At 32.2% G+C, this 27686-nt stretch overlaps 1 protein-coding gene and 1 long non-coding RNA gene across 4 annotated transcripts in view; one reads left to right on the top strand and one right to left on the bottom strand.

The window, feature by feature from the left end:
- The window catches only part of PNPLA8 (patatin like phospholipase domain containing 8), a 43540-nt gene extending 17845 nt beyond the window's left edge, over positions 1-25695 (top strand). For 2 of the 3 annotated variants that reach the window (XM_016138057.2, XM_016138055.2), the window contains exons 5-10: positions 2667-2761; positions 5325-5496; positions 9734-9791; positions 11873-12067; positions 21002-21197; positions 24477-25695. In XM_016138057.2, coding sequence (XP_015993543.2) covers positions 2667-2761; positions 5325-5496; positions 9734-9791; positions 11873-12067; positions 21002-21197; positions 24477-24751 — 991 coding nt within the window. In that variant the 3' untranslated portion in view covers positions 24752-25695. The remainder of the gene's footprint in view (positions 1-2666; positions 2762-5324; positions 5497-9733; positions 9792-11872; positions 12068-21001; positions 21198-24476) is intronic. The other variant, XM_016138056.2, reaches the window with a different exon arrangement.
- The window catches only part of LOC107507068, a 28397-nt gene continuing 7932 nt past the window's right edge, over positions 7222-27686 (bottom strand). The window contains exons 2-3 of the long non-coding RNA XR_001596067.2: positions 21424-21483; positions 7222-8311 (exon numbers count right to left, since the gene is read on the bottom strand). This is a non-coding gene — a long non-coding RNA (uncharacterized LOC107507068). The remainder of the gene's footprint in view (positions 8312-21423; positions 21484-27686) is intronic.

The following is a 27686-nucleotide window of genomic DNA, read 5'->3' as shown; positions in this document are numbered from 1 at the left end:
AGTGGTAATGAGTTGGACAGAATCATTCTAATTTATAGAATTGGTTCCAAGTGATGAGAAATAAGGAAAATGGCAGTTAAGTTAGAAGGAATTTCACTGAGGAGCAGGAAGAAGCCAATCATCTCTGCCATTAAGCTCAGGAGAGTTGGGAGGGATGATGTCATTCATTGAGTCAACTAACAAGTTTTGATTGAGTGCCTACCATGTTTTAAACACTATTTAGGTCCTGGGGTCACTCAGTAAACAAAACAGGCAAAATCCAAGTCTTTGTGGTGCTAGTATTCTAGAGGAGAAAAGAAAAAAACAATAGAAAAACAAAAATATATATGTTATTGAGTAGTAACGGGTGCTGTGAAGAAATAAAAGCAAAGTAAAGGGATAAAGAGAAACTGCTGTTTAATGACTGTTCATGTCTGACTTTTTTTTTTTTCTTTTTTGAAGAAGTAACGTTTGAGTAGAGATCTGAAAGAAGAACATTAAAAGGCATTGAAATGTCTATTTAGAATGAGGGAGGTATGATGAAAGGAGGTTTGCAACCAACAGGTGTTTCCCTTTCTAGTTTGGGAATTTCTATAGTCATACAGGGAGGAAATTGGAGTGAAGATATTTTGGAAAACCTAGAGGGGAGTTAGATTGTAGGTCGATTTAGATCATGATTCTCCACTTGAGATGACCTTGCACCCTAGAAGACATTTATGTCTAGTGACATATTTGGTTGTCACAACTAGGGGACTGCCATTTGCATCTAGTGAGAAGACAATTATTGCTAAGTATCTACAATGCTGCCCCAATGGATGGCCCAGCACAACAAAGATTTATTCAGCCCAAAAGGTCAGTAGTGCTGCTGTTAAGAAACCTTGGTTTAGGGGAATATAAGAAAGCTGCCAGAATGGGAAATTTGTATTAAAAAAAGACTTGAGGGCTTGTGAGAGAAAAAATCCAAATCTTTTATTTCTTTTGTTTAAGAAAGCCTGATACACTATTAGACAAATGGAATCAACCTGGCAAATATATTTGCTTTTAAATTTATCCTGAGTTAAATTATAGCATTTTTAGTTTTCTTCTTCATTATACAAGTAAAACGGGAGAGAAAAAAAATATATATACACACACACACACACACACACACACACATATATATAAAGCAAAACAAATTATAGCTCACAATTCTAAGATTATTTTTAATTTTTTCATTTCTTCATATTTTTTTCTGTGTGAATATATATGTGCATATTTTATTTTTTTATAAATAATGGAGGTCTCATTGTTAAATATATTTTATCCAACATTATCTTTAATTCTTCATGTCTCACCTTGAATTCATAATGTAGCTCTATTGTAAGCCATCTTATGTTCTCTTACCACTCTTCAAATCCACATTACTTCTTGCAATTGAAAAAAAAAAAATCAGCATCTTTGGATTTTTACTTCAATTGTACAATATTTTCTGATGACTTCCTATTAGCAGTATCAAAGCACAGTTTGGGACTCTTTAACTTTTATTTTGTTGTGTCTGACTACTGTTGTGTTCCTGGACTTCTCTGCCCCATACCTTATGTTGAGATTGGGATGTTTCATTGTTTCTGTATTTTTCTCCCAGTGTTAAGACTTGTCTGGGTCCTAGAAGGTATTATGTATGCTAAGTGATATAAGTCAAACCAGGAAATATAAATACCTTTATTTTACTTATATGCGGAATCTAAAAAATAAAATAAATGAACAAACAAAACAGAAACAAACTCATAGATACAGAGAACGAATTGATGGTTGCCAGATGGGAGGGAGGTTTGGTGGGTGGGTGAAAAAGGGATAGAATTAAGAAGTACAAATTGCTAATTATAAAAATAGTCATGGGGATGTAAAGTACAGTGTAGGGAATATAGCCAGTAATGTTGTAATAACTATGTGATGTCAGACATGTACTAGAATTACAGTGGTAATCATTTCGTAAGGTATATAAATGTCTAAACACTATGTTGTACACCTGAAGCTAATATAATATTGTATGTCAACTGTAACTGAAAAATAAATTTAAACATTAAAAAAGAAAAAGAATTCTCCACATATTACACACACCCAAATTGGCCTACACCTCCTAGACTATTTCATCTTCACATTTATCATGAAACTATTTGTGGCCTTTGGCAGGGATCCAGAAATGAACGAAGTCAGCAGCACAAATTTATACATTCTTAATATAAACCATTGTTCTAACATTGTTGAAATTTTTTTTAAATGAACAAATGAAAGCTTAAAAATATGACTAGTGAAATATGTTAAACAAAAACATAGAGAAATATAGGTAACCAACTATATTGGTAAGAGAAGAAACCAGTATATGGCATCCCCAAACTGGTGAGTGGAGGCTTTAGTATTTTCCACAATTGGGGTGTTTAAAAGATATATCTTACATTGGCATATCTTTGTAGTGTTAAAAGATATTAGTATAAATTTTAAAATGTGCTGCTGTAGCACAGGTTTTATATCATTATTTAGATATTAGATTTTCAATAGTGATCTTAAAAACTTGAGCAACTTGTACTGATGCTAATTTATAGTATTAGTTTTTATGTTAGACTATAAGCTAGAAAAGCAGTTTTTAGGATTGCTTTATTCAGTAACTTCCTGAAAGAGAAATTCTCATTTTGCCTTTATCTTTTCTGTAGGGGTTTGGTTACTCTTCAGACACTACGAAAATTAGTTGAACTTACTCAGAAGCCAGTTCATCAACTCTTTGATTACATTTGTGGTGTAAGCACAGGTAATCATTATTATGTAGAAGTGATACATCCCAGCAGTACATTAAGAAAAAGAAAATTAAGCACTTATGTTCAAGATCTTGGTCATTCTCTGAAATGATGGATATTAATTTCATATTTTGATGAATAATCCTTTGGTTTGCTTAATGAACTTTTAAAAATATTTATTGGGAGTAAGTTAACATTCAGAAAAAGTTTTAATGTGTTTTTCTAATAGGTTTTAAATAAGCCACAGTGACGAGTACAAATTATGAATTATTGCTTTATGGTATAGTCACCTTAAGGAAAGTGATGAAATGGAAGGAAGGCAGGTATTCAGATTGTACTTGAACCAATAGAATATTAAAGATGGATAAGAGTTTACTTTTTGTAAGCGATGGCTCTCTGTGAGGAAATTGCTGCTTCTGTCATTTAAAAAAAAAAAAATTGGTCGTTCGAAGCCAGCATTTAAATTGATAAATACGAGAATCTGTGTGTTTTAAAGGCTATTTTTAATATTGCTAGTTATACATTTAAAATTATAGTTTTGTGTTTGTATAGAAGTTGGTAGTATAGAAAAATATGATTGTGACTGAATAATTTCTTAGTTTGACTGTCTCACCATGAGGCGAATTCTTGTTTTGTTTTCTGTTTATTTTTTTTATTTCCTTATACCAGCTCTTACACACATCTATTCCCTCCACCTCCATTAAGTCTCTCAGGATACCCATAGCTATTGCTTACTTCCCAGGTAACACTCAAGGACTCTTAAGACTATAGATCCTTGCTGTGTATTGTACTGTTTGACCTGATAATTTCTCACTTTGTATTAGTTTATCTTCATGGATTTTTATTTCTATTTCTTTTTCTCATTTTTTGAATTGTAATAGTAGCTCTAAAGACTACTGGCAACGAAAGCAAATGTTTTATCTACATTATCTGTGTCAAGTATGACAAATATCCCCAAAGAATTTATCAGTTGATGCTTAATTATGAAAATTAAATGATTACTATTTCAGGGATAATTCAAAAGCGTGAGGAATCAGTGGTTCCTATGATGTTCCACTGAACATCAGTTCCTCAAGATGTTAGCACAGTTGGAAAATATTGGGTTGAAGGAATTTAAACAGGTTTCTTTGCAGAGGGACTTCTGAGATTGTTTAGTATGTTAAAAATGCACTGTGGGGAAAAAAAAAGGAAAAAGTGCATTGACTCTCAGAATATAGTAATAATATATATGTATATCCCAAAGTGATTTAACTATGGAAACCTTTCTTAAAGAGACATTTCCTAGGGCTAGTGTTCTTTGGTATTTTTTGGAGCTATTATCCTGACCATTTTAGGATAGGCCTAGCAATTCAAACATTTAAACATCTATAGGCTAACTTCTTGCTTTGGCACTATTGTTAGTGGGTATGTGCTCAATAAAATTTTAAACCACAGAGATTCATCAATGGAGTATAATATGTATGTTTATATAATATGTACATTTCTGTATTTATCACAATATATCTTCCATTGTATCTTCTAGTTATGTTAACCTTAATTTGTAATAACAGTGCTTATAATTTTTTTTTTTTGTTTTCTATTCTAATGTAGAAATTTTGTCTCACTTATAATGTCTATGAAGTTAATAACCATATATTTAATTTAAAGGTAGTGTCCTTACCAGTTCAGTAAAATTTCATTTTTTAATATCTACTCATTTTTATAGTAGCTCTACTTAAAAGGGAAAAGACCTTAATTTTTTGACAAGTAATTTCCTTGTGTTAATTACAAATTTTCCTCAAACTGGAAACTAATAATTTTTATTATATAGTTATGCCATACAATGTATTTTAAAATATAAGCTGTCTTATCTTTTACTAGAATAAGGTCAAGCATAATAAAATAAAGAAATTGAAATATATTATGATAGTGATTTTCTGTTTTTTCCTTACAATCTCAAAGTATAAGCAGTGATGCTCTACAAGTCTTTGCCTCCTACCCGCTTTCCCTAATTCTCTGAAGCTGTCTTCTCCACTTTTTGTTGTTAGTTCAAGTTTAGGTCAATTAGATTCACTAAGTGGCTATGTGTCCTATTAAATGCAGCTAGGATATGAAATCGGCTATTTAAAAGGACATCCCAGAGACCTAATTTCTTTAATTATATTGGTTCCCAGGACCATCCTGAAGGAGTAATTATTTTAATGAATTGGTAAGTTGTCAAATATACTGTGACTAAAACTAAGAAATTATTTAAGGTTAGGAAGGACATTATCTACCACAATATCCTAATTATATGTTATTTAATTTAATGTAAAATGGCACATTTTCATAAATTTTTAAACTATTATCATCAGTTAGCATTTACTTATCTTTTTTGAGGCCTAGTAAAAAGCCCTTTACATGTGTTAATCCAATATAAGAACCATATACATTTTATTTGTTATAATTACCTTTGGGCTCTGAGAGGTTAAGTAGTTTGTCCCAGGTAACACACTTAGAAAGAATCAAAACTAGAATTTTATACGGGTTAATGGCTCAGGAGATTTTATAGATACTGTAATGACAACACTGACAAAAACTAAGGTATCTTTCTTTCAGGCGCTATATTGGCGTTCATGTTGGGATTGTTTCATATGTCCCTGGATGAATGTGAGGAACTTTATCGAAAATTAGGAGCAGATGTGTTTTCACAAAATGTCATTGTTGGAACAGTCAAAATGAGTTGGAGCCATGCCTTTTATGACAGTCAAACATGGGAAAATATTCTTAAGTAAGTTATAATTATTCTTGTAAAAAAATATTTTGATTATATAGGTAATATGTTCATATAAATTTTAAAAATGCCAAAAAATATAAAGAAGAATATTAAATTTTGATTTTACTAATTAGAGATAACTACTGTTAATATTTTGGTGAATCATATTCTAGTCACTATTCTCTTGGGCTCATATGGGTGAAGGTTGCATTTGCCTTTTTAAAAATCGTGACCATATTATACATGGACCATGTTTACATCCCATTGTTTTTACTTAACATATCAGTCTTCCTTAGGCATTAACAGATATTCTTTCAAAACATTAATTTTTAAACATTTTTTTCAAAATACTATTATACTCACTTTCCAAAAAATAGAAGCATAAAGTAAAAACTTAAAATCATTTGTAACATTATTAGAGCTGTAAACCTCGCAATATATTTCTTTCTAGTTTTTTTCTAGAATATATTTTCATATACTTTTTATATAGCAGAAAGGATATTGTACTCGTAATTTTGTATCCTTTCCATTTTTTTAAACTATATTAATATCTTGAGAAATTTTTAAAGACTACACTACATTCCACAGTATGATGGCACCGTATTTTCTTACCATTTACATTTAGGACATTTATGTTATTCCTGTTTTTTTTTTGTGATTATGAATAATGCTGTGGTTGGAAAGTTTACATTTTCCCCCACATTTCAGAATATATCAGTAGGTCAGTTTACAAGAAACATAATTATTGAATTAATGTTGATGTCTTTTTATAATCATATTTTTATATCATTATATGAAAAAGAGAACATATAAAGAAAACAATGAAAATAACTTATAATCACACTAAGAACAAAAGCACTGTTAACATGGTGATTTTCTCTAGAATTTCTTATAGGTAAATAAGTGTAAGTGTGGGGTGAGTTATGAGTGTGCATATGTATTTATCCCCTTCACAGAATTGGGATAATCACATGTAGTTTTGTATCCTGCATTTTTCATTTAGCATTTTATCATGAATGATTTCCTATTTCATTAAATATTTTTTGAGGGTGTTTTAATGGTTGTTCACTATCCTGTTTTATGGATGTACTATATTTTATTTAACAAATTCCCTACTGGAAAAGTTGGATACTTTAGATCTTTTTACAGTTCAAAATAAAGTTTAAATTGACATCCTACATCTCTACTTAAATCTCTGATTATATCTTTTAGTTAATTTCTAGGGTGAAATTTTGGGTCAGAAAGTGTACATGTTTTAAAAATCATGAGGTAGATATATGTATATACATACATGTTTGTGTGTGTATATATACACATACATATATATGTACATTATATATGAATTGTTCTTCAACACAGTTATCTCAATTTACTTACCCACGAGCATCAATTTGTATTTCTATTTTATGAAATATATATGAACACCATATATGTCAGTTTGAGAGATTTCCAATTTACATTACTTTGATTATTGATGCGATTGAACATTTGTTATGTTTTAATTATATTCTCTTTTTATGTGTGAATGTCAGGGGCATAATATTTTTTCCTGTTTCCTATCAGGGTATTCCTCACTATATTGTAAAAATATTAACTATTTATTATATGTTGAAAATGTGCTTTTTAATTATTTTTTTAATGTAGAGGAGTTTAAAATCTTTACTCAAATCTTTTTTTATAATTTTTAATTTGGCTTTCATATTTAGAAAGTCTTTTCTACTTTGAAATTAGGTACATTTTTATATTATTTTCTAGTCCTAAGGTTTATTTAAAATTTTTAAGTCATCTGAAATCTATGTATATCCTAAGGGGATCAAACTTTATTTTTTACTCCAATATTAATTCAAATGTCCCTGTGTACCTTCTACCAAGTACTTTTTTCTTAATCCTACTGATTTGAAATACCATCTTTATCATATTTAAATTTTTACCTACTTTGAGTCTATATCCAAGTCTTTGTTTTTTCTACTGATTTTTAAAATTTTTGTCCAAATTTTTTGCATAAAGTCGTTATAGTGATATAGGAAATCTTTTCTCCTTACTCCTCTTTTTCAAGAATCTGTGCACTATTTTCATTTAATCTCCAAAGTGAATCTTAGGTTACCTATTACATTTAAAAAATCCCACTAATATTTCGATTTAAACGTAGCAGTCATTTTGTGGAATAATATCTTTCCAATTGATCAGTCTTACCATTCATTAATGTATGTTGCTTGTTTTGGGGTTTTCTTTTCTGTCTATTAAAATATAATTTGCATCAGTTCTCTTAAAATAGTACTGATTAAGACTTTTTAATGAAGATGTGAAAATTTACTGTAAAATCAGTCTATCTACTATGAAATGTTATTTTCCTTTTGTTATTCATTAGAGTATCTTCACGTATTTGCATGTTGCTGTTTCACTGACACTCCTTGAAAGGCTTCTTCATTTCTAATCATATTATTGATAAACTTTCTAATAGTTATCAATTGTTTTTATTTTCACTCAGCCTTTGCTGCAAAAAAAAACAAAAACAAAAACAAAAACACTCCAGAACTGAACCGAGTGGTTTAAAAAAATAATTTAGTCTTAGGATTCTGTGGTTGGCTGGGTGTTTCTTCTGTTCTTGTCGAAACTCACTCACAGGGCTGCTGGCAGCTGGCAGCTCAGCTGAGATGGCTAGGACAGCTGGTCTCTCTTTTCACATGGTCACTCTTTTCCTGGACTTCATCCCATCATGGCAGTCTCAGAGTTCCAAGAGGGCACGTCCCAGTCCATAAGAACTTATCAAGCCTCAGTTTACGGCATGTTTGCTGATGTCCCATTGACTAAAGTCATTCAAACTCGGCATCTGTGTAGGAAGGGACGATATATGAGGATATGGATATCAGAAAGTGGGATTCATTGAGCACCATTATTGTTATAATCTACCACAACTACTCTCTGGCCTTTTTTGTCTTGTTGCATTTTTTTCTTCTGTTATTTATTGAGAGCATTTTTTTGGTTTCTTTTTCTGTGATGTTGATTTTATATTATTTTAGAGACACTGTTTTTAATTGTAGCATCAGTAGAATCTAAGAATGTAGAGAATTTTTTCATAATTTGACATTTCTCTGAAATAAGCAATTACTGTTTCTGCTTTCTCTTTGAATTTATATTCATAACTTAATTCTCTATAGCATTTTGGCTCTGTTCATAAAATGAAGGTTTAAATAAAAAGTAAATATGAACTTTGCTTAAAATGTAAAAGCAGCATGTGCCCAGGATTACTGTCCTTTATGAAAAGATAAAATGAAAGACCCATAGAAGAGTAAAATTGCATTGATTTTTATGCAGAAGAAACATATAGATAAGGTTGAGAAAGACAAAGATCTTATATGTTCTAGAGAGCATTTTTGCCCTGATATTTTGTAGAGATTGTAAAGGGTAGGATCGCTATCTAATTTGTAAATATTAACCTTATGTGAATTTACTAACATTCTAGTTGAGAAACATGAGCATTGTTTGAAAAAAATGTCATTAGGAAAATGTTTTTGCTTACTGAGGCAGGTTGGTAAAAAAAAAAAAAAAAAGAAAAGAAAAAAATAGTCTTTATATTTGATACAGGGAGAAAACATAATTTTTAAATCTGGAGAAAAATCCACATTGAAATAAAATTTCCTTATAATGGAATTGAAAAAATCGTTGCTCAAGGACAATTCTATAATGATACAGTAATTCAAGTGCCAGCTCAGATGATTTAAAAAACATTTAGGAAATGACATTGGCTTTGTATTGCTAAAACAAGTCTAAAGTATAAATCTCCTGATCCAGTTTTTAGATTACTCTGTAACTAGCCTAGCCTTACTTCTGTAGTCTTAACACAGCTCTTTTATCCTGTCAGGAAGATCCTGAAAAACAACAGATTTATTCTGCCTCTGCGCCTTTCCCCTGTACATGTCCTGGCTTTCAATATGTTGTCTTGCCATCTTTTGGTGTCCTTCTCAAGTTACACCTTTATACATCTTTCCCAGATACTCAGACTGTATTACTTGTCCTCCGTCAGAACTGTAGATACTTGCAGTTTGAATCAGAGATTAATAGATAACTGTATATTTTTTTCATGTACACTCAGTGGACTGGAAGCTTCCTAGAGGATAGATTCTTATCCCTCTCTTTTGACCCTCATAGTCTTTAATAAAGCCATGGGCAAACTAATTGCATAGTGTTATGTTTTCTGATGTTAGGAGATAAAATTATTTTGATATGATTTATTTTTTTGCTTTTAATAAAGGGATAAAATGGGATCTTCACTAATGATTGAAACAGCGAGAAACCCTACATGTCCTAAGGTAAGTATGGAGTCTCTTAAATATAACACCTAGTTGAAATTTAAGGTCAAGTGAAAGCACTTATTCTGAAAGGCCCTTTATTAAAGGATAAATTTCTTAGGAATCTCTTTTAATAGATTATATTGATTCCTTATTTATTGGGTCATCCTGCGAAAATATAGGATGTGATCATTAGACTTTTTCTACATCCAGTAAAAGTACAATAAAAGTTTAAGAACATGAAAGACTGGAACTAAAGATAAGGAAGAATTATTTTATTATAAGGGTTAATCAAATCTTGTAATTTAAGGAAAATTATGGCATTTCCTCCCCTAGGTTTTTTTTAAAGAAATATTATATGCCTACACACACACACACAGACACACACACACACACACACACACACACACAAATGGAATCCCAATTTTAAAGATGTTACTAGGATACGTGTCACTGTGGCTTCCCTTTTTTATTTTGTTTGACACATAATCTGAGTATTGCTTCAATTATATGTTCTTTGATAATACTTGTTATTTGATTGAGGAGTAGGATTTTTACACCATAGATGCAAAAATGAATAGATGTAGCTTCTATTTGTTCTTGGATAATATGCATTAAAAATCAAATACAGCTCCCTGTATTGCTCTTTCACTATCTTAATCATATTTTCATTCATTGTTTAGATATTAATTATGTGTCCAATGTGCCAGCACTATGCTAGGCACTTTGGATACATTAGTGAGTAAATGCAGGCATGGAATTTATAGTCCAGTAGGGAAAAATAGGCATTAATCAAATAATTACACAAATGAAATATAGTTTCCCTGAAATAACTGCTGTGGAGCACGAAAACAGTCCTCTGAACGCATATATTAACAGGGACATGAAGGAAGGCTATTCTAAGGAGATGAGGTTTGAGACAGCGTGAATTTTCCTGGCAAAGGGAATGACCTGTGTAGGAGGAGTTCTGGAGAAATGCAGGAACTGGAAGAGTTCTTGAAAACTAAAGCATAAGGTTCCAAAGGCATCATGTGAAATGAGTCTGGAGTGGTAGGTGGATCAAAGTAAGCAGAGTTTTAGAGGCTGTGATACTGAGATACACAGCTCTTTTGGAGAGGACCCTGGAATGCACTCTGCACTTCTTGTTTGTTCTCCTTTATCAGGGTTTCTTGTTTGTTTTTAAACTATGGGAGTTGCCAACTTTAAATAATACAGTGAATGTGAGAGAGCTTTAGCTGCCTCAGAAAATAATTCGCTCATAATAAATGGAACCTCTACCCATATGTTTCTTAATTCAGCCTATGTACCAAGTAATAGAAAGACCCTCTGGATTATTGCCTATGGCCAGCTCCTATACACACTGGCATCAGTCATAGGAACGTGGGAGATGGTTTTTGATTATAAAATAGCAAAGCAAACAGGCCCCTGGATGGGCTTGGCAAGGGACCCTAACAACTTTGGTCTCATCATTAACCTTTTAGCTTCTTAAGTTTATATTTCAAATCATTAATAAATACAGCACATTTTACATAAATCCAACTGACATGGACAAAATCTGTCACCCAGGGTGATCAACATTAGTTTTTTTTTAGTAAAATTAAATTTCCCAGCTGCCAGTTATTAACTATGATTAGAAAGCCTTGAGAGTTTCTGTAGTCTTAAGAGTTTGTTATTGAAGTCATAATGCTTTCAAAGAACATAGCAACAAAGACTAATTGGTAATTTACATTAGGAAAGTAGTATTTTTAAGTAGTTTTTATTCATTGCTACTATTGCTATATCAATTACTATATAAAGGTCTGCAAATTTATGCCCTCTTGAACATCTTTTCAAATACCTATAAAATCATGTAGTCAAAAATATCCTTTATTATTCTCGTCAGTACATTTCTCAGAATTATCTCAATCTTTGTATCTATTTCACCATAAAAAAAGATCTTTAAAAAGATTGGGTTTCCTTGGCTTAACATTAGTTATGTTATACATTCATCTTAATGCGTAGTGTTGTAGGTTGTTTATTCATAGTACTAAATAATACTTAACTTTTACAAATCTCAAATACTGCTGCTTACAGTGGGTATTGTTTACTTTTTAATTCACTAGGTAGCTGCAGTAAGTACCGTAGTAAACAGAGGGATAACACCAAAAGCTTTTGTGTTCAGAAATTATGGTCATTTTCCTGGAGTCAACTCTCACTATTTGGGAGGCTGTCAGTACAAAATGTGGCAAGCCATTAGGGCCTCATCTGCTGCTCCAGGCTACTTTGCAGAGTATGCACTGGGGAATGATCTTCATCAGGTAAGCTGACTACCCTATCTTTTAAAATTTTATGTGATTATAAAGAATTAGCACTTATTAAATGTCGCTGAACTTACAAAGGGATCAGCCACACTCTTCTTCATGTCTCCATGTGGCAGAAGATGTACAATACAAGATATTTTTTGTTTGTTTTTCTTAAATTACTATGCATTCTGGCTGGAGAGTATATTTTAGGAAAGATTTTTTTTTTTTTGTATTTGATATAATATGATTCATAGCCAATTATGATAATTTTATTGATGGAAAAATGAAACAATGTGTTTGATGGCTTTCCAAATGTGATAAAAATTAAAAATGAAACAGTCTCTGAAAATGCAGAACACAATCTGCTTGACAGTTAGTTGGTGATCATATTTTGAAGCAGAGGATATAATAAGATAATAGTAAACATTTACTAAGTTAGCAGTGTGTCACTTATGTATGTAGTCCTTTTCATGCATCATGCATTAACTCATTTAATCATCACCGCTTATGAGGTAGATAGAGTTATTTCCACTTTACGAATGAACAGTTAGAATCTTAAGAAACGTTAAGTAACTGGGCTAGAGTTATAGCTGTTAAGTGATAGAGTTAGAATGCTATCTATAATTATACTGTCTTAACAGTTATTGCTAAATGATATATAAAATTGAATATTATTTCTGGTAATTTATCCTTTTTCTTTATATAGACTATTATTATTAATCTTTTCTGTCAAGTTTTTCCCATTATTTATGGAAATCTTAACTTACACTAAGTGGTAAAAAAAAAGTCAATAATGCTTTTGAGCTGATACTTTATATATATATATATGTGTGTGTGTGTGTGTGTGTGTGTGTGTGTGTGTGTGTGTGTATATATATATATATATATATAAAAAAGCTTAATTCTTTATATAATATTCCACTTAAAATAAGTCTAATTTGATGGAGTCAGTAGCCTTAACTTTCCTCCCTGGTCACTGAAGTATGTGTGCTGTCTTTATTTATTTGGTATTCATGTTGAAGAAGAAAATAATTTGACAGTGATTTTCAGGTGTTATTCAAAGGCTCACACATGGATCTTTTGTATAAACTATATACTATATAATTTTAATTTACATGTGTCAGTGTTATAATTTTTATCAATTTTATTTTTCCTATGTATTTATATCGTAGCTTAAATATATTTTTAAATACTATGGTCAGCTCTCCCGTGATCTTTCTATCTCTCTAGAAGTAATATCATAATTTTTGTAATTAGATTAAAATAGGATTCCTTTCCTCTTTGGAGTCAATTTAGACTATTTCTTTGTCAAATCAGTCATTGTTGAATTATGTAAGGCACTTCCCTTTCTCACCTTTCTTTCTTCCACCCCCTCAGGACAGAAAGTACTAGTTGTAGAGTTTCTTTCTAACACTGATGTCAGTCCTTATTGGTCAAAATAAAATTTTTATTTTATTATGTTGCTTGCTGTTTCTAAGAATTATTTCTCCACATTCTTATAGTATTCCCACCATGACATATATGGAAAAGTAACAGTCTATTCAAAATATAATAGTTAAGTTTTATAACATTACTTTAAGAAAGTTATCATGCTGCAAAATTGCATTTACACCAAATATTAGTGAAAGTCTCAAATGATAAAATATTGCATTTCAGGACCATATATTCCCAAACCTCAAAAGAAGTTATCTCATTTGCTTTTTATTCTTTATCTAAGAAGTAGTTGTAAAGTTAAATTCAGTCCTGTGGCACCAGAACCCTGCCAAAGTGAATCCTGATCAATAGGGTCAGCCCTTTACCAGCCAATCTTCACAACCAGTCAGCCCAAGGGTCAGTCCCTCCTATAGAAGTGCAAACAGCAACTAAAGCTCAACTACATTAGGAGGGCAAACCTTGAGCACCTCATTCAGGTGACCAGGGTAGACAGTGCCACTGGGCCCCACAAGACACTATGTAACACCATTCTACTAAGCCCGGGAGATTTAGGAGCCCTATTTAATACAGAGAAACAAACACAGATAGGCAGCCAAAATGGGGGAACAAAGAAACATGCCCCAAATAAAAGAACAGAACAAAGCTTCAGAAAAAAACTAAACAAAATAGAGAAGCAATCTAACAAATGCAGAGTTTAAAACACTGGTTATAAGGATGCTCAATGAACTTAGGGGAAGAGTAGATGAACTCAAAACTTTAACAAAGAGAAAACATAAAAATGGAGGTGGAAAACATAAAAGGAGACCAGTCAGAAATGAAAAGTACAATATCTGAGATGAAGAGTATATTAAAGGAAATCAACAGATTAGATGAAGTGGAGGATCTAATCAGTGATTTAGAGGATAGAGTAATAGAGGACACCCTATCAGAACAGCAACAAGAAAAAGGAATCCAAAAAAAATTGAGGATAGTTTAAGTGGCCTCTGGGACAACATCAAGGGCAACAAATTCACATTATAGGGATGCCAGAAGAAGAGAGAGAGTAAGAAATTAAAAACCTATTTCAAGAAATAATGACTGAAAACGTCCTTAATAATGGTGAAGGAAATAGAGATACAAGCCCAGGAAACACAGACTCAAACAAGATGAACCCAAAGAGGCCCACACCAACACACATCATAATTAAAATGTCAAAGGTTAAAGACAAAGTTTCTTAAAAGCAGCAAGAGGAAAGCAGTTAGTTACCTACAGGGGCACTCCCATAAGACTGTTAGTAAGTTTCTCAACAGAAACTTTGCAGGCCAGAAGGGCTTGGTACAAAATTTTCAAAGTGATGGAAAGCCAAGTCCTACAACCAAGATCACCTGGCAAAGCTTTCATTTGATCGATAAAGAGCTTCCCAGACATGAAAAAGCTAAAGTTCATCACTACCAAGCTAGTATTATAGGAAATTGTTAGAGGAACTTCGTTAAGAAGAAAAAATATATTAAAAATGTATGAGTAGAGTGGCTATAACTACATATTTATCAAATACTTCAAATGAAAAGAAATTAAAAATGCTCCTGTCAAAAGATAGGGTAGCTGAGTGGATAAGGAAATAAGACCCTTACATATGCTGCCTAAAAGAGACTCACTTCAGATTAAAAGATACACACAGTAAAAGTAAAGGGATGGAAAAATTTATTTCATGATGGACCAAGAGGGTATTGGCTGGGTCGAGTAAGTCAGAGAAAGATAAATGCCATATGATTTAATGTACATATGGAATCTAAACAAAATAAACAACAACAACAACAAAAACAGGAAGAAACTCACAAAGAACATTCTGAGGATTACCAGATGGGAAGGGAGTTGGAGGAGTAGGTGAAAAAGGGGAAAGGGATTAAGAAGTACAAAATGATAGTTACGAAATAGTCATAGAGATAGAGCATAAGGAATGTAGTAAATTATTTATGGTGTCAAATAAGTACTGGATTTATTAGGATGATCACTTCATGAGATACATAGATATGTAAATACTATGTTGTACACCTTAAAACTAATATAATGTATGCCAACCATAATTGAAAAATAAATATTATTTTTAAAAAATTTAAAAATATGTACGGGGTTAAGAAGTACTATAGAAGATGTGATTTATTCTGTCAGAATTGGCTTTACAAAGACATTTTCATCTGAGTTGATCTATAAAGAATGAATAGTTGATTAGGATGGAAATCAGGGAGGGGAAAAAGGGGCGTGACTGTAATGGTTACAGAGTTTCTGACTGGAAATAGTGGTGATGGCTGTAAAACATTCTGAATGTCACTGAAATATAACCTTAAAAATGGTTTAAAAGATTAATTTTGTTATATTTTGTTATGTTTATTTTACCATAGTAAACAATCTTTATTTTAAAAAAGATGCTAAGATGAGATAGAGGACATTCACATTGTCCAGTCATTATTTTTCTGATAGGTGCTCTGATTTATGATTTGAAATGTGATTAAACAATAAAAATAATTAAAAGTACCTAAAATTTGGCTGTTAAGTATATGCACATGTACTGTAGTTAAAACACAATCCTCTGTGTACCTCTAAGAAATAAGTAGCAAATTGTTTAATCAATTCGTTTTCAAGTCTATTTTACCTCAGTACCTAGCAACGTGCCTGGCAAATACCAAGTACACAATATGAAAATAAATGTGAATGTGATTACTTAAGTGAATAGAAATACCACAGGAAATACCATAGATATAATATTTGCCTAATGAGTTAATACTGATAGAAGAGGCATCTGACAAGAGTAGGCTAACTATGAATAGAGCTTAAGAGGTGATATGCCTCACCACTGGAGTAGAGTAAGTATGAAAATCTAAACTTGCACTTCTTTGATGGAAAGCAGGTAAAGTTTAAGGAACAGGAATTTACTTTGAAACATGGCTATTGAAACTATTGGAAATATGGCAACTTTTTGATTTGGGATTAATCTTACTATTATCAGTTATTACTAAGCCTTTTTTGTCCCTTTCCTCCACCTTTTGTTTTTTTTTTAATCCTTCTTTATAGACATTTGTAATAATGAAGACAATTTCATCTAAAATACCCAAATGATTAGAGGTTACACAGAATATAACTATAGAATTTAAAATAAAAATAGTTAAAAAATAGATAATTTATTATAGGATGGGTGTCATTCTATTAATTGAAAACAATTGAAAGGATTAAATTAAAATTCATACTTGAGAAAGACTTTAGGAAATAATTACTAGTTTTAAGAATCCAAGTAGATTTGTACAAAGCTAAACAGTACAAATACCTAGCCAATTTATGACTTTCAACAGATATATAAAGGTAGCTAAATTTATAGTTTCTTCCATCTAGTGAATGGATAAAAAAAACAAAAACTGATACATCAAATAATGAACTATTACTCAACAGTAAAAAGGAATGAATTACTGACATGTGCAGAGACATGGATTGATCTCAGAATCATTATTCTAGGTGAAAGAAACCAGACTCAAAAAACTGTACTGTGTGATTCTGTTTATTTTGATTCAAGAGCTAATGTGTGACCGTGGAGAGTAAATGGACGAATAGTTTTTGTAGATAAGAATATTGAGGAGCTGAGAGTCCAAGGTGCTGTAAAGCTGTTAAGTCACATGGGGTAATATAAAGAATTTCTACTCCTTTCTACATGGGATAGAAAGGAAGTCTGTGAGCTAAGTGCTGACTAATTTGTTGAACGAGGAGGAGTGATTGGAGTTTGATACATGGACGACAGTGATGAGGAAATGTTGGCATAGCTGAATAGCAGAGCCTTTAAAGATCATTAATTTTCCTAGTAGATTTGGGACTAATAATAGTCTAGAAGGAGCACTAAAGAACAACTTTAAGACACCACTTCCTCTTAACCACTGAAGTATAAGCAATGAAAAAATAAACAACTATCTGGGAAATGATAACAGGGAAGAGCCATATTTCCGTTAAGTCAAAGAGGGAAAAAAGCACTTTCAGAGGAAGGTGAAATTTTGTCGGAAGTTTTAACTTTGGAAACAGTTCCACAGAATACAATGAAAGAGTTTAGGATGTGGGAAAGGAGTAGAGGACTGTGTCAGTGGCAAGGAAATTCAGAGAATTGAATGCCATTATAGCAGTAAAGGTACAGTGTAGTTTAGAATGATGTGAATTTAACCTCTACTGGTTCTTTAAGAAAAGTGGACCTAGTGGTTCTAAAACTTATCCCACAATTTATGGTTATCATTTCCAGCTAATATAGTCTGAGTTCATTTGCTTCAAACTCAGCAAACACAAGGATAGCAGTCTTCAAAACTATAGTCACTGCATGATTTTTGACCTTTTATAGATAGAATAAATGGACATTTTAGTTTTTAATGAATGAATTGAAACAGTCTACTTGGTATCAGAGATAGCTCACTTCTTACAATGTTAACTTATACTTTGATAAGTTGAGTTTAGGATTCTGATCTTTTTTGTATATTCTCTGCCATGCTACTTTGAGTTTGGGAGTCATTTAACTATATTACTACAGCATTTAACTATATTACTAAGATTTGCACTGAAAATTAAGTGTTTTGAGTCCATAAAAAAGGTAAATATAATGCTAGCATGTATGCTGCTGTTTACTCATTGTGCCCTTGGTACAAAGTTCCTTCTTCTTGAGCCTACACAAAGGAGAAAGGCTTCACTATTTTTAAGACACTTATTGCCAGTCAGGTGGCAAATCAGGTGAACCCAACCCCCACCCTCACCTTTTTTTTTTTTTTTTTTTTCCCCCTATCTGAGACCCGGGGCCATTCACAGGCTAGCTTTCTGTACTCTTTAGGTTTCAGAGACAATCTCAATTTATGCATATTTCAGCCACAAAGGGACATTTATGAAAAGAGCCCAGGACATGAAATATGATGGGCCTATGAATAAATGTGCCCCTCTTGACCACAGATGTCTTTTAAAAAGACAGCCTTTTCTCACAAAAGTGACAAATATGGAAACATAAGACACATTCTTTTGAAGAGTATAGTAATTAGAGTGTGGTGGAGATTGGCAACTCAGGGGAAGGGTAGAAATTGGATTGAAAGTGGCAGCAAACGACCCAACTTAAAATGGAGAATAGAGCAAGTAATGAAAATGTGACAAAATAGCTTTTCTGAGCATCTACACAGTGCTGTGCATCCTTGTTATTCCAGAGGTATAAAGCTACATATTTGGGTTGAATGACTTATGCCATAAAGGACCATTAACCCCAGATTGGCTATTCCATAATGAAAGAGCTAATTAACTTTCCCTTTAAAATGTGATTAGCGTTTTGAAATATTTCCATATTGCTGCCTTCCAGTGTAATCTCAGTGACCCAACGAGAGTGGCATTTGGGATTCACGTTTTTGAGAAAGTTGTTTTGGTAATGTTTAAAATAAAAAGCTATCATTATTTATGATTTGTGATAAATACTACCCGCCCCCCCCCCCACCCCACAGGTAACTGAACATAAATTCCCAAAAAGGTGAGAAGTGTTCCTTCTTCACATTACATGAGAAATGTTAGTAACAATTGTATGTACTTCATTAGGGCAAAATCCTGCTTAATGTTTTTAATGAGACCTTCAAGCCAGAGAACATTAATATTGACAGTTGTGGAGGTGTGGGGTAGATGATTTTCCATAAGAAAAAGAAAACCACTTGGGAGAAGTTTCTTTGATCTTTTGATTCTCTAATTTTGTAAAAAAAAAAAAAAAAAAAAGGACAAGCATATTATTATATTATTACCTCACTAGAGACTGGATTGCTGCATGTTCTTTTCATCTTTATCAGAAACCTGTAGATTATTCAAAAGGAAGCTGTCATCAAAAACCTTTTAAAGTTCTAGGGCCAGTACTAAAATAAGTTGCCATTGAGCCCATTTGACATCGTATGGGTATCCATACTCAACACCATACCTAATCATAAAATTTTTGATTTGTAATGGACTTTAGAAATTACGTAGTCAAACTTTATTTTAAAAGTCACCATGTCTCAACGAAATAAGGAAAACTGAGATTAGAATTATAGTATCAGTAGTCCTAATCTGTGTTATTCCTCCACAATCCTGAATCCTCAGAAAAAATGTAAATACCATTATTCTTTTTTAAAAAGAATATGGCTTATTCCAGAAAGTTTTATTTTTAAAAAATATATAAATATATACACACTCTCTGCCCTAAAGAAAACTCCACTATGCAAAGCAGTTTATTTGTCAAAGATCCTGGATTGCCATAATTTTACTGTACTAGTACATTAAAAAAGAATTTTGAAAAAATATGTCTTCTGTAAGAAAAACATATTTAGTTTATTACATATCTTTGCCTAAGAATGTTTGAATTACTATAATAATGCTATTTTCTTTTAAAATATATACTGCATTATTGTGTGACAATTTAAAGTTTTATTTCTCTTTCTATCATTGTGGAAGACATTATTTAAAAATTCTTTTTTAATGTATAGTATAGAATTCAGCAATATCTTCCAGTAGAAGTGGATTGTTTCCTACTCAATATGTTAGAATTATTTCAGGTTCTTGCTAGAATAAATGACTCTTTGACTATATTTCCATGGTCCAAGTGGGGGTTTGTTGAGGGCAACATGTAAAAAGCCATGAAGACAAGAGAATGTAGCTCATTTAGAAAACTGCAAATAATTCATAAATGGCTAGGCTGTAGGGTAAGAAGATGATCAATTCTGTATAATGCAAAATGCAAAATCTATAATTAATAGATAAAAATTACAAGGAGAGAGATTTAGGTTTATTAGAAGGGATCATTTTCTCTAAGAGTTTATAGCTTTTCAGAATTGAATGGATTAATACCAAGTGAGATTTATCCCAGGAATGTGAGATTGGTTATATACTTTTATTCTACTATATTTTTATAGTACTCTAACAGCATTTTAGCTTTCTTGTGAATGCCTCAAAATAATATTATTTATAAATGCTTAGAAATAAAGTTTGCCTAATTTATTTAGGTTACATCTGTATTGTAATGAATGTGACGCTTTGAAATTATACTGTTAATACAATTTCAACTTAAATTAGTTGAATTAATTTGATTATATTTGACTTTTGAAAGACCTAGTTGTAATTGTTTGGTAGAACCACAATTCTTTTGTTAGATTTTATATAGAATCTGTATTAACCACTAAACAAGGGTAAAGTTATTCAATTCATTACAACAGTATTGAAGAAAATATGTGAAGGAGTCCAAGAAGTTCAAAGAACCTCTATAATAGAAAAGGAAAGCTTAATAAAGCTGGTGAGGCCAGGGAGTTTGTACATGCTTTTTATTTTCTTTTTTACAGATATAGTACATAAAGTAAATTTAAAGGAACCTTTTGTTTTTAAATAATCTGTTGAATTTGTTATGCAGTTCAGCTTTTCCTGTGAGTAAATTTCAAACTGTTTAAAATATAATTTTTGTTTTCATGTTTATAAAATAGAATTTCACTTTTAAGAGTTCAATATTACATTTTCTTCACTTATGTTTTGCAGGATGGAGGTTTGGTTCTGAATAACCCTTCAGCATTAGCAATGCACGAGTGTAAATGTCTTTGGCCAGACGTCCCATTAGAGTGCATCGTATCCCTAGGCACCGGACGTTATGAGAGTGATGTGAGAAACACCATGACATACACAAGCTTGAAAACCAAACTGTCTAATGTTATCAGCAGTGCTACAGATACAGAAGGTTAGTTGTTTTCTACCTTGAGTACTTCAACCCCTAAAATTCAGCTTTTGGTAGAATATGCTGATCCTAACTGTAAAAGAGTATATTATGTCTATATTGTAGGCTTAGGAAGCACATGGGAGCAAGTCTTCTGTTGTTCTCATTTCTCCTTACCCATTTCTTCTAAGAAACCCTAAAATAGAGACTGTTTTTCATCCAGGAGCTAGTGCTGCCTTTGCCTACTTACAGTTGGAGAAGTATCCAAAGCTGGATTAACAGAAAGGCTTGGTTGGAGACTCTGAAGCCACTAAAAAAACAGGAAAGACAAGGAGTCAGCTTGATTCAAATATACACATAACAGTGAAAGAATTAAAAGTACTTAGGAATTAGATTATTTAGTAATGTGGATGCAAACTGGGAATAGCATAAGTCCTTCCTTGTATTCTTGCTGCCCCTAAAATCTCATGTTCATATAAAGGCTGAAATGATACTTTTAAAATATAAATCATGTCTCTTACCCTGCTCAAAACACTTTAGGCTTCCCATCACACCTAGAACCAAACCCAAAAATCTCATCACTGAAATTTACCTCCCCTTTCAAAGTATATTCTCTCTATAAAGTGTGTCCAACTACACTTTAATTCTTGCTGTGCCTCAAACTTGCTGAGAAGTCTCCTTCCTCAGGGCCTTGCACTTGCTATACTCTCTCTATATAAGGCCTTTCCCAGATATATACTTGATTCACTTCCTTGTTTCAACCAAGTATCTGCTCAGATGTCACTTCCCATTGAGACCTTTCTTGACTATTTTCCACTCACTCTAATTCCTTATCCTGCTTTTTTTTTTTTTTTCCTCTTAGAGCATTTAGCTCATTATGGATATATATTACATATTTGCTTGTTTAACTGCTTGGTATCCCCCTGTTTTATAAGAATGTAAGGCAGGAACTTATCCAGTTGACTACTTTGACTTCAATGCCTCGCACATAGAAGGCAGGCAGTGAGGATTTTTTGAATTTCTAGTTTTGGCCTTAAGATCTAGATCTCCTTATTTTACTATTTTATTTTTAAGTCCTATATGAAATCAGTTATTATTTTTTTGAATTGTTACCATTAACAGACCCTTGCTTCAGAATCTTATTTTTCTATAATATATTTTTAGCTAAGTTAATAGTCTACATGAGAATCTTAAACTCCCCACTAAGGACTTTTATCTATTACATGATAGCCCAAGAGAAGCTGATATCCTGGATTTTTTACTATGTGAAATTTTGTTGTCAAATCAATAAAATATTCTTTCTCTAAGCACTCTACTGAGAAAAAGATAGCTTTAATCATCCAGTTTCATAATACTTATACATATACCTTGTGCAAAACCTTTGATGGGCTCATTTGAAATTTTCAAGAAACTTGAAATGCTTTCTTCATGTACTTATACTGTAGTTAATGAAGAATTTATGTGGATGTGCAAAGTAGCTAGAATAGCCAAAACAGTTTTGAAAAAGAACAAGGTTGTTGGACTTACACTCTCTGATTTCAAAACTATAATACTACAGCAAGTAAGGGACTATATTATTTACATAAAGATAGAAAACATATAGACAAATAGTACATAATAGAAAGTACAGAAATTGATCTCTACAAGCTCAAAAGATTTTTGACAAAGGTAACTCAATGAGGAAAGGATAGTCTTTTCAACAAATGGTACTGGGACTATTAGGTAACTATAGTCAAAACATTAAACTTTGTATGCCAACTATAACTAAAAAATAAAAAAATATTAATAAGATGAAACTTGATGTGTCATACCATATACAAAAGTGAACTTGAAATGGATCATAGACCTAAATTTAAGATCTAAAACTGTAAAACTCCTAGAAGAATACTCTGGAGAAAATCTTAATGGCTTTGGGCTAAGTAGAGTTTTTTTTAAATAAGACACAAAAAGCATGAACCAAAAAGAAAAAAATAGATGAAGTAAACTTAAAATTAAGTTCAAATTTTACCCTTCAAATGACATTTTTAATATAATGAAAAGACAAGCTACAGACTGAAATAAAGTATTAGTAAAACATTTATCTGATCCATTCTCTATATGATCCAATATATATAGTGAATTCTTATATATAAAGGATATGTAAGGAAGAAAACACAAAATTCAGTGAAAAAAAGTGGCAAAATATTTAAACTGATGCTCCCTTAAAGAAGATATACAGATGACTAGTAAGCACATGAAAGATTTCTCAACGTCATTAGGGAAATGAAAATTAAAACCACAAGATATTACTACACATCCTCTAGAATGGCTAAAATTAAGACTGACAGTACTAAATTCTGACAAAGATGTGGAGCAGTGGGAATTCTGATATATTAATGCTTAGAATGCAAAATGATGCAGCCATTTGGAAAACAAGAACTGTGTTGCAGTTCTTAAAAAGATAAACATACTTTACCACGTGACCTAGCAATTTCATCCCCAGGTAGTAACCCAAGTGAAAAGGAATCATATATCCACAAAAAGATTTGTGTGTAAATATTTTATAGGATTATATTTATAGGATTATTTCTAATAGCTAAAAACAAAAGAACCAAAACCAGAATTAGAAAGAACAAATTGTGCTTTATTGTATAATGGATTACTACTCAGCAAAAAAAAAAAAAAAAAAAAAAAAAATGGAGTGTCAGTTCATACATGCTTACTTAGATGAATTTCAAAAGCATTTTACTAAGTAAAAGAAGTTAGACATAGAAGGGCTATATCCTTATGGTTCTGATTCTGTTTATGTGAAAATCTAGAAAAGGCTAAGAGTAAGGGGGCAATCAACTATAAAGAGGCATGAAGGAACTTTTTGGGATGTTGGAAATATTTTGTCATGATTGTTTTGGAGGTTACATAAGTGTACACATTTGTCAAAACTTGTCAAATTATACACTTCAAGTTGGTGCATTTTATTGTATGTAAATTATGCCTAATAAAGATGATCCCAAAAAATTAAAAACAAAAATGGAATGTTGGAAAAGTATTTCAGCAGTGGTTAACAGTATAACAAAAAGCATAGAACAAAGTATTAGAGCAAGTATCCTAATTTAGCAGAATTATATGAGGTATTCTGAGAAATGCATTTTATTTTATAGTTATATTTATTATTTGTAGATTCCTTACTTTCTAATTAACTGGAGTGATGAAATTAAAAAAAAGGCTCGTAATTTTCTCTAAAAGATAATTTTAAATAAAGAAAATTAGATCATTGCAGAATAACTCAGTTTTCTTATCCACCCTATCCTCTCTTTGTTTTAACAGAAGTCCATATAATGCTTGATGGTCTGTTACCTCCTGACACTTATTTTAGGTTCAATCCTGTAATGTGTGAAAACATACCTCTAGATGAAAGTCGAAATGAAAAACTCGATCAGCTGCAGTTGGAAGGTATGCAGTACATAGAAAGAAATGAAGAAAAAGTGAAAAAGCTTGCAGAAATATTAAGTCAAGAAAAAACGACCCTGCAGAAAATTAACGATTGGATAAAACTAAAAACTGACATGTATGAAGGTCTTCCATTCTTCTCAAAATTGTGATGAGTATATGTATATAGTCTCATAAATGAAGACCTATCAGAAGATCCACCGAATTCAGTAAGGAACTATAAGGTTCAGCATGAGTTACCGTAAAAAATACTTATAAGTCTGGGAAATCCTGGAAAAGATTGGACCAGCTCACACAGCACAGAGGGTATGTTTGGTTACAGAATTCAAAAGGGAATTAGGTTTTTGTGATGTTAATAATTAAGTATGCTGTAGGAATCTTATTGTGCTAGTTAGTTTTAGTAGGTATTGAAGTTATATTGTTTGATGTTTGAAAATGTATTATTATATGTGCTAAACAAGAACTGAAAAATATCATACTTGGTATTTTTGCTTAAACTCACCATAATCATGTTGAATTTTTTGATCATTGATTTTCTTCCATATGGAAAAGCTAATTTCTTCTTAAATTTACATCACATGTTTTCACGAGCTGCATTCTGCATTCCAAATGTTGCTTTTTACTGTAATATTTAAACAGGTGCAGAAAAATGGAATTTTCTCTATCAAAGGACTTTTAAATTTTAACTGTGAAAGAACCAGAGACAGTTTTCTATTCAGACTTTATTTCAACATTGTTTTGGTTCCAAAAGATAGGTGAAGTTCCAATCAATCACTTTTTCCCACTGAAATTTCAAGATAATGCTGTATGTTAACTTTTCCATCTCTAACTTATCATTCACTGTTATAATATTAATTACTTGAATTTAGTGAGAATATATCTCTATCATTAACAAAAATAAACTGTTGAAATCTATTGTTGAAAGGCTAATGTTATTTTAAAATTATTTATCGTTCATAATGTAGCTCCCCATCACTTTGTAGCATTTGAATATACCCTGTCAACAGTATGCTTTAAAAAATTAGGTGTGTCTTACTCCTTTAATTATGTGAATTTCACAGAGGTTAATAATATACAATTCAAATCATTTATGCCAGCCATATTCATTTTTGTTGTGTTTTCTATCTGCCTCGTAAATCCTTACATCATGTTTACATTTGTCAAGCAAAATGAAAATAAAAAGTGCCCTTTACTTCCTACATATAAACTAAAGCTAACCCCTTTTGCCTGGATTATCATATTGCCTCTCTGCAACGTAGATTCAAAGAGGCAATGAGGCATGTGTTACTGGGACAAAAGGGTTCATCTAAACCAAAGAAGAGATGTGTGCAGGTTTTGGTGCAAGGAAAGTAGAGAGTTGCAAGTCCCTGAGACAGGCGAGCTGTTGCTGTCAACAATTTGGCTCCCTGGGGTCTCCACAGTACAGATTATGTAAGGGAAAAACCAGTCATCATGGTAATTAAGAAAGTTGGGGTTGTGGGTGCTACTGATTGGAGGATTGAGGGGAGATGAGGTAATTGATCACTGTGTCCTGTTCTGGAATCAACCATGGTACCATCCAGTCTGGTCCAGTGGCCAGTAGAGTTGTTCTGCCTTGATGGGCCTGGGGCTGAAACACAGCTAAAACCAAGCTGTAATCCTTAGTCTAAGGGAAACCTGTTATCAGTATGGACCTGAGGCTCAATTTATCTTATGCCCTAAAGCTTAATTTAATGATTTAAGGAACAGACATCCAAAGGTGGAAAAATAAGAGTGAAAAAAAAAAAAAAAGTGAGTCACAATGCTATTGTCTGGGCAAAACCAGCTTGAATCAGAGAAAAAGAACTGTATTAAAGAAATGAAGTTTGTATGTGGCTACACATGGTTCAGTGAGTGCTTGGGAGAGTCTGAGAGTCTGGATGCTACTTACAGCTGTGAAGCAGAGTTTTTCTGTTTGACTTTGAGGAAGTTAGATACCTCTCTGGGCTTCAGATGTTTCATAGGAAAGCTAGCTCTATTTTTTTTTTTTCACTCTTCTTTATGGCAACCTAAAAAGTAAATTCTGCAAATGTTCAAGCAAAAGATAGGAAGAGATGTGAAAATGAATTTCAGTCCTATACAAGTAAAATGTCTATTTTTTTCCGAAGAAGCAAAGAGGAAGGAATAGTCTGTTTCAGAAATAGAATGGAATAAATTCTCCAACTCATCAATTACATAAAAAAATATAGAAAATAAAAATGGTTTTGATGCTCAGACCTTGGATTTTTATTTCTGTAATAAGGTATACTGGTGATATTTCTATTTTTGCTGCAGATATTAGTCTTTATTAATAGAGTTGCTCCTAGAGTCATATGGACTACATGGAATTCCTCTAGTGGGTAGAGAGCCTGGTCTGGGTTACGATTACACCGAATACTTTTCTTCCTCCCCTATTGTATTTTATCTGGGAGAAATTAGATATCAAAGGAATTTTCTGAATGGGAAGGAAGTCACAAAGAGCCTGAAGTCTAAGGGGATAGAGGGGCTCCTACAACTTTGTTTTGATAGGATAGAAGGACTCCCTTTGAATCTTCCCCTGCCAACAGCTACTGACAACTGCCTCTCCTTTTCGCTTATTATAGAGTTGCTACTATACTGACGTAGCTGGGACCCCTAGAGTTCGAAGTTCAAAATTTTCCCTAACCCGATATGCTCTAAAAACAATTCTGGTCACAGTTCTGAATATTTTACAGGTATCAGTGCTAGTAATATTAAAAACATTGATTTTAACATCTGGATTACAGTTTTTAGATGCAGCGTAAGTACAAAGCTACCAGTGATTTCTAAAGATAATGTAAAATAATTCTTTCAGTAACAAATACTGCATATTCATATGCAATTAGAAAAACATAAATGCACGAAAATACACATAATTAGAAAAGACTCTTTCTGGGTATTCTTCATAATAAACCAAATTCCATGTGACACAGAAAGCAAGGTAACTGTAAGTCAGGCTCCCTCCCCTCATCCATAGCTAACTTCCAAGGGGAAGAAATAGCACTTCTCATGTAACCAGGTACCCCATATGCAGGTGCAGGCTTCCATTATCTGGCATTTGTGTTACTATTA

This window comes from Rousettus aegyptiacus, unplaced genomic scaffold (assembly GCF_014176215.1).
Source record: "Rousettus aegyptiacus isolate mRouAeg1 unplaced genomic scaffold, mRouAeg1.p scaffold_m13_p_13, whole genome shotgun sequence".
In the NCBI taxonomy this organism is placed as follows: Eukaryota; Metazoa; Chordata; class Mammalia; order Chiroptera; family Pteropodidae; genus Rousettus; species Rousettus aegyptiacus.
The sequence above is the reverse complement of the archived record's forward strand: the minus strand, read 5'-3'. Positions and strand labels throughout refer to the sequence as shown.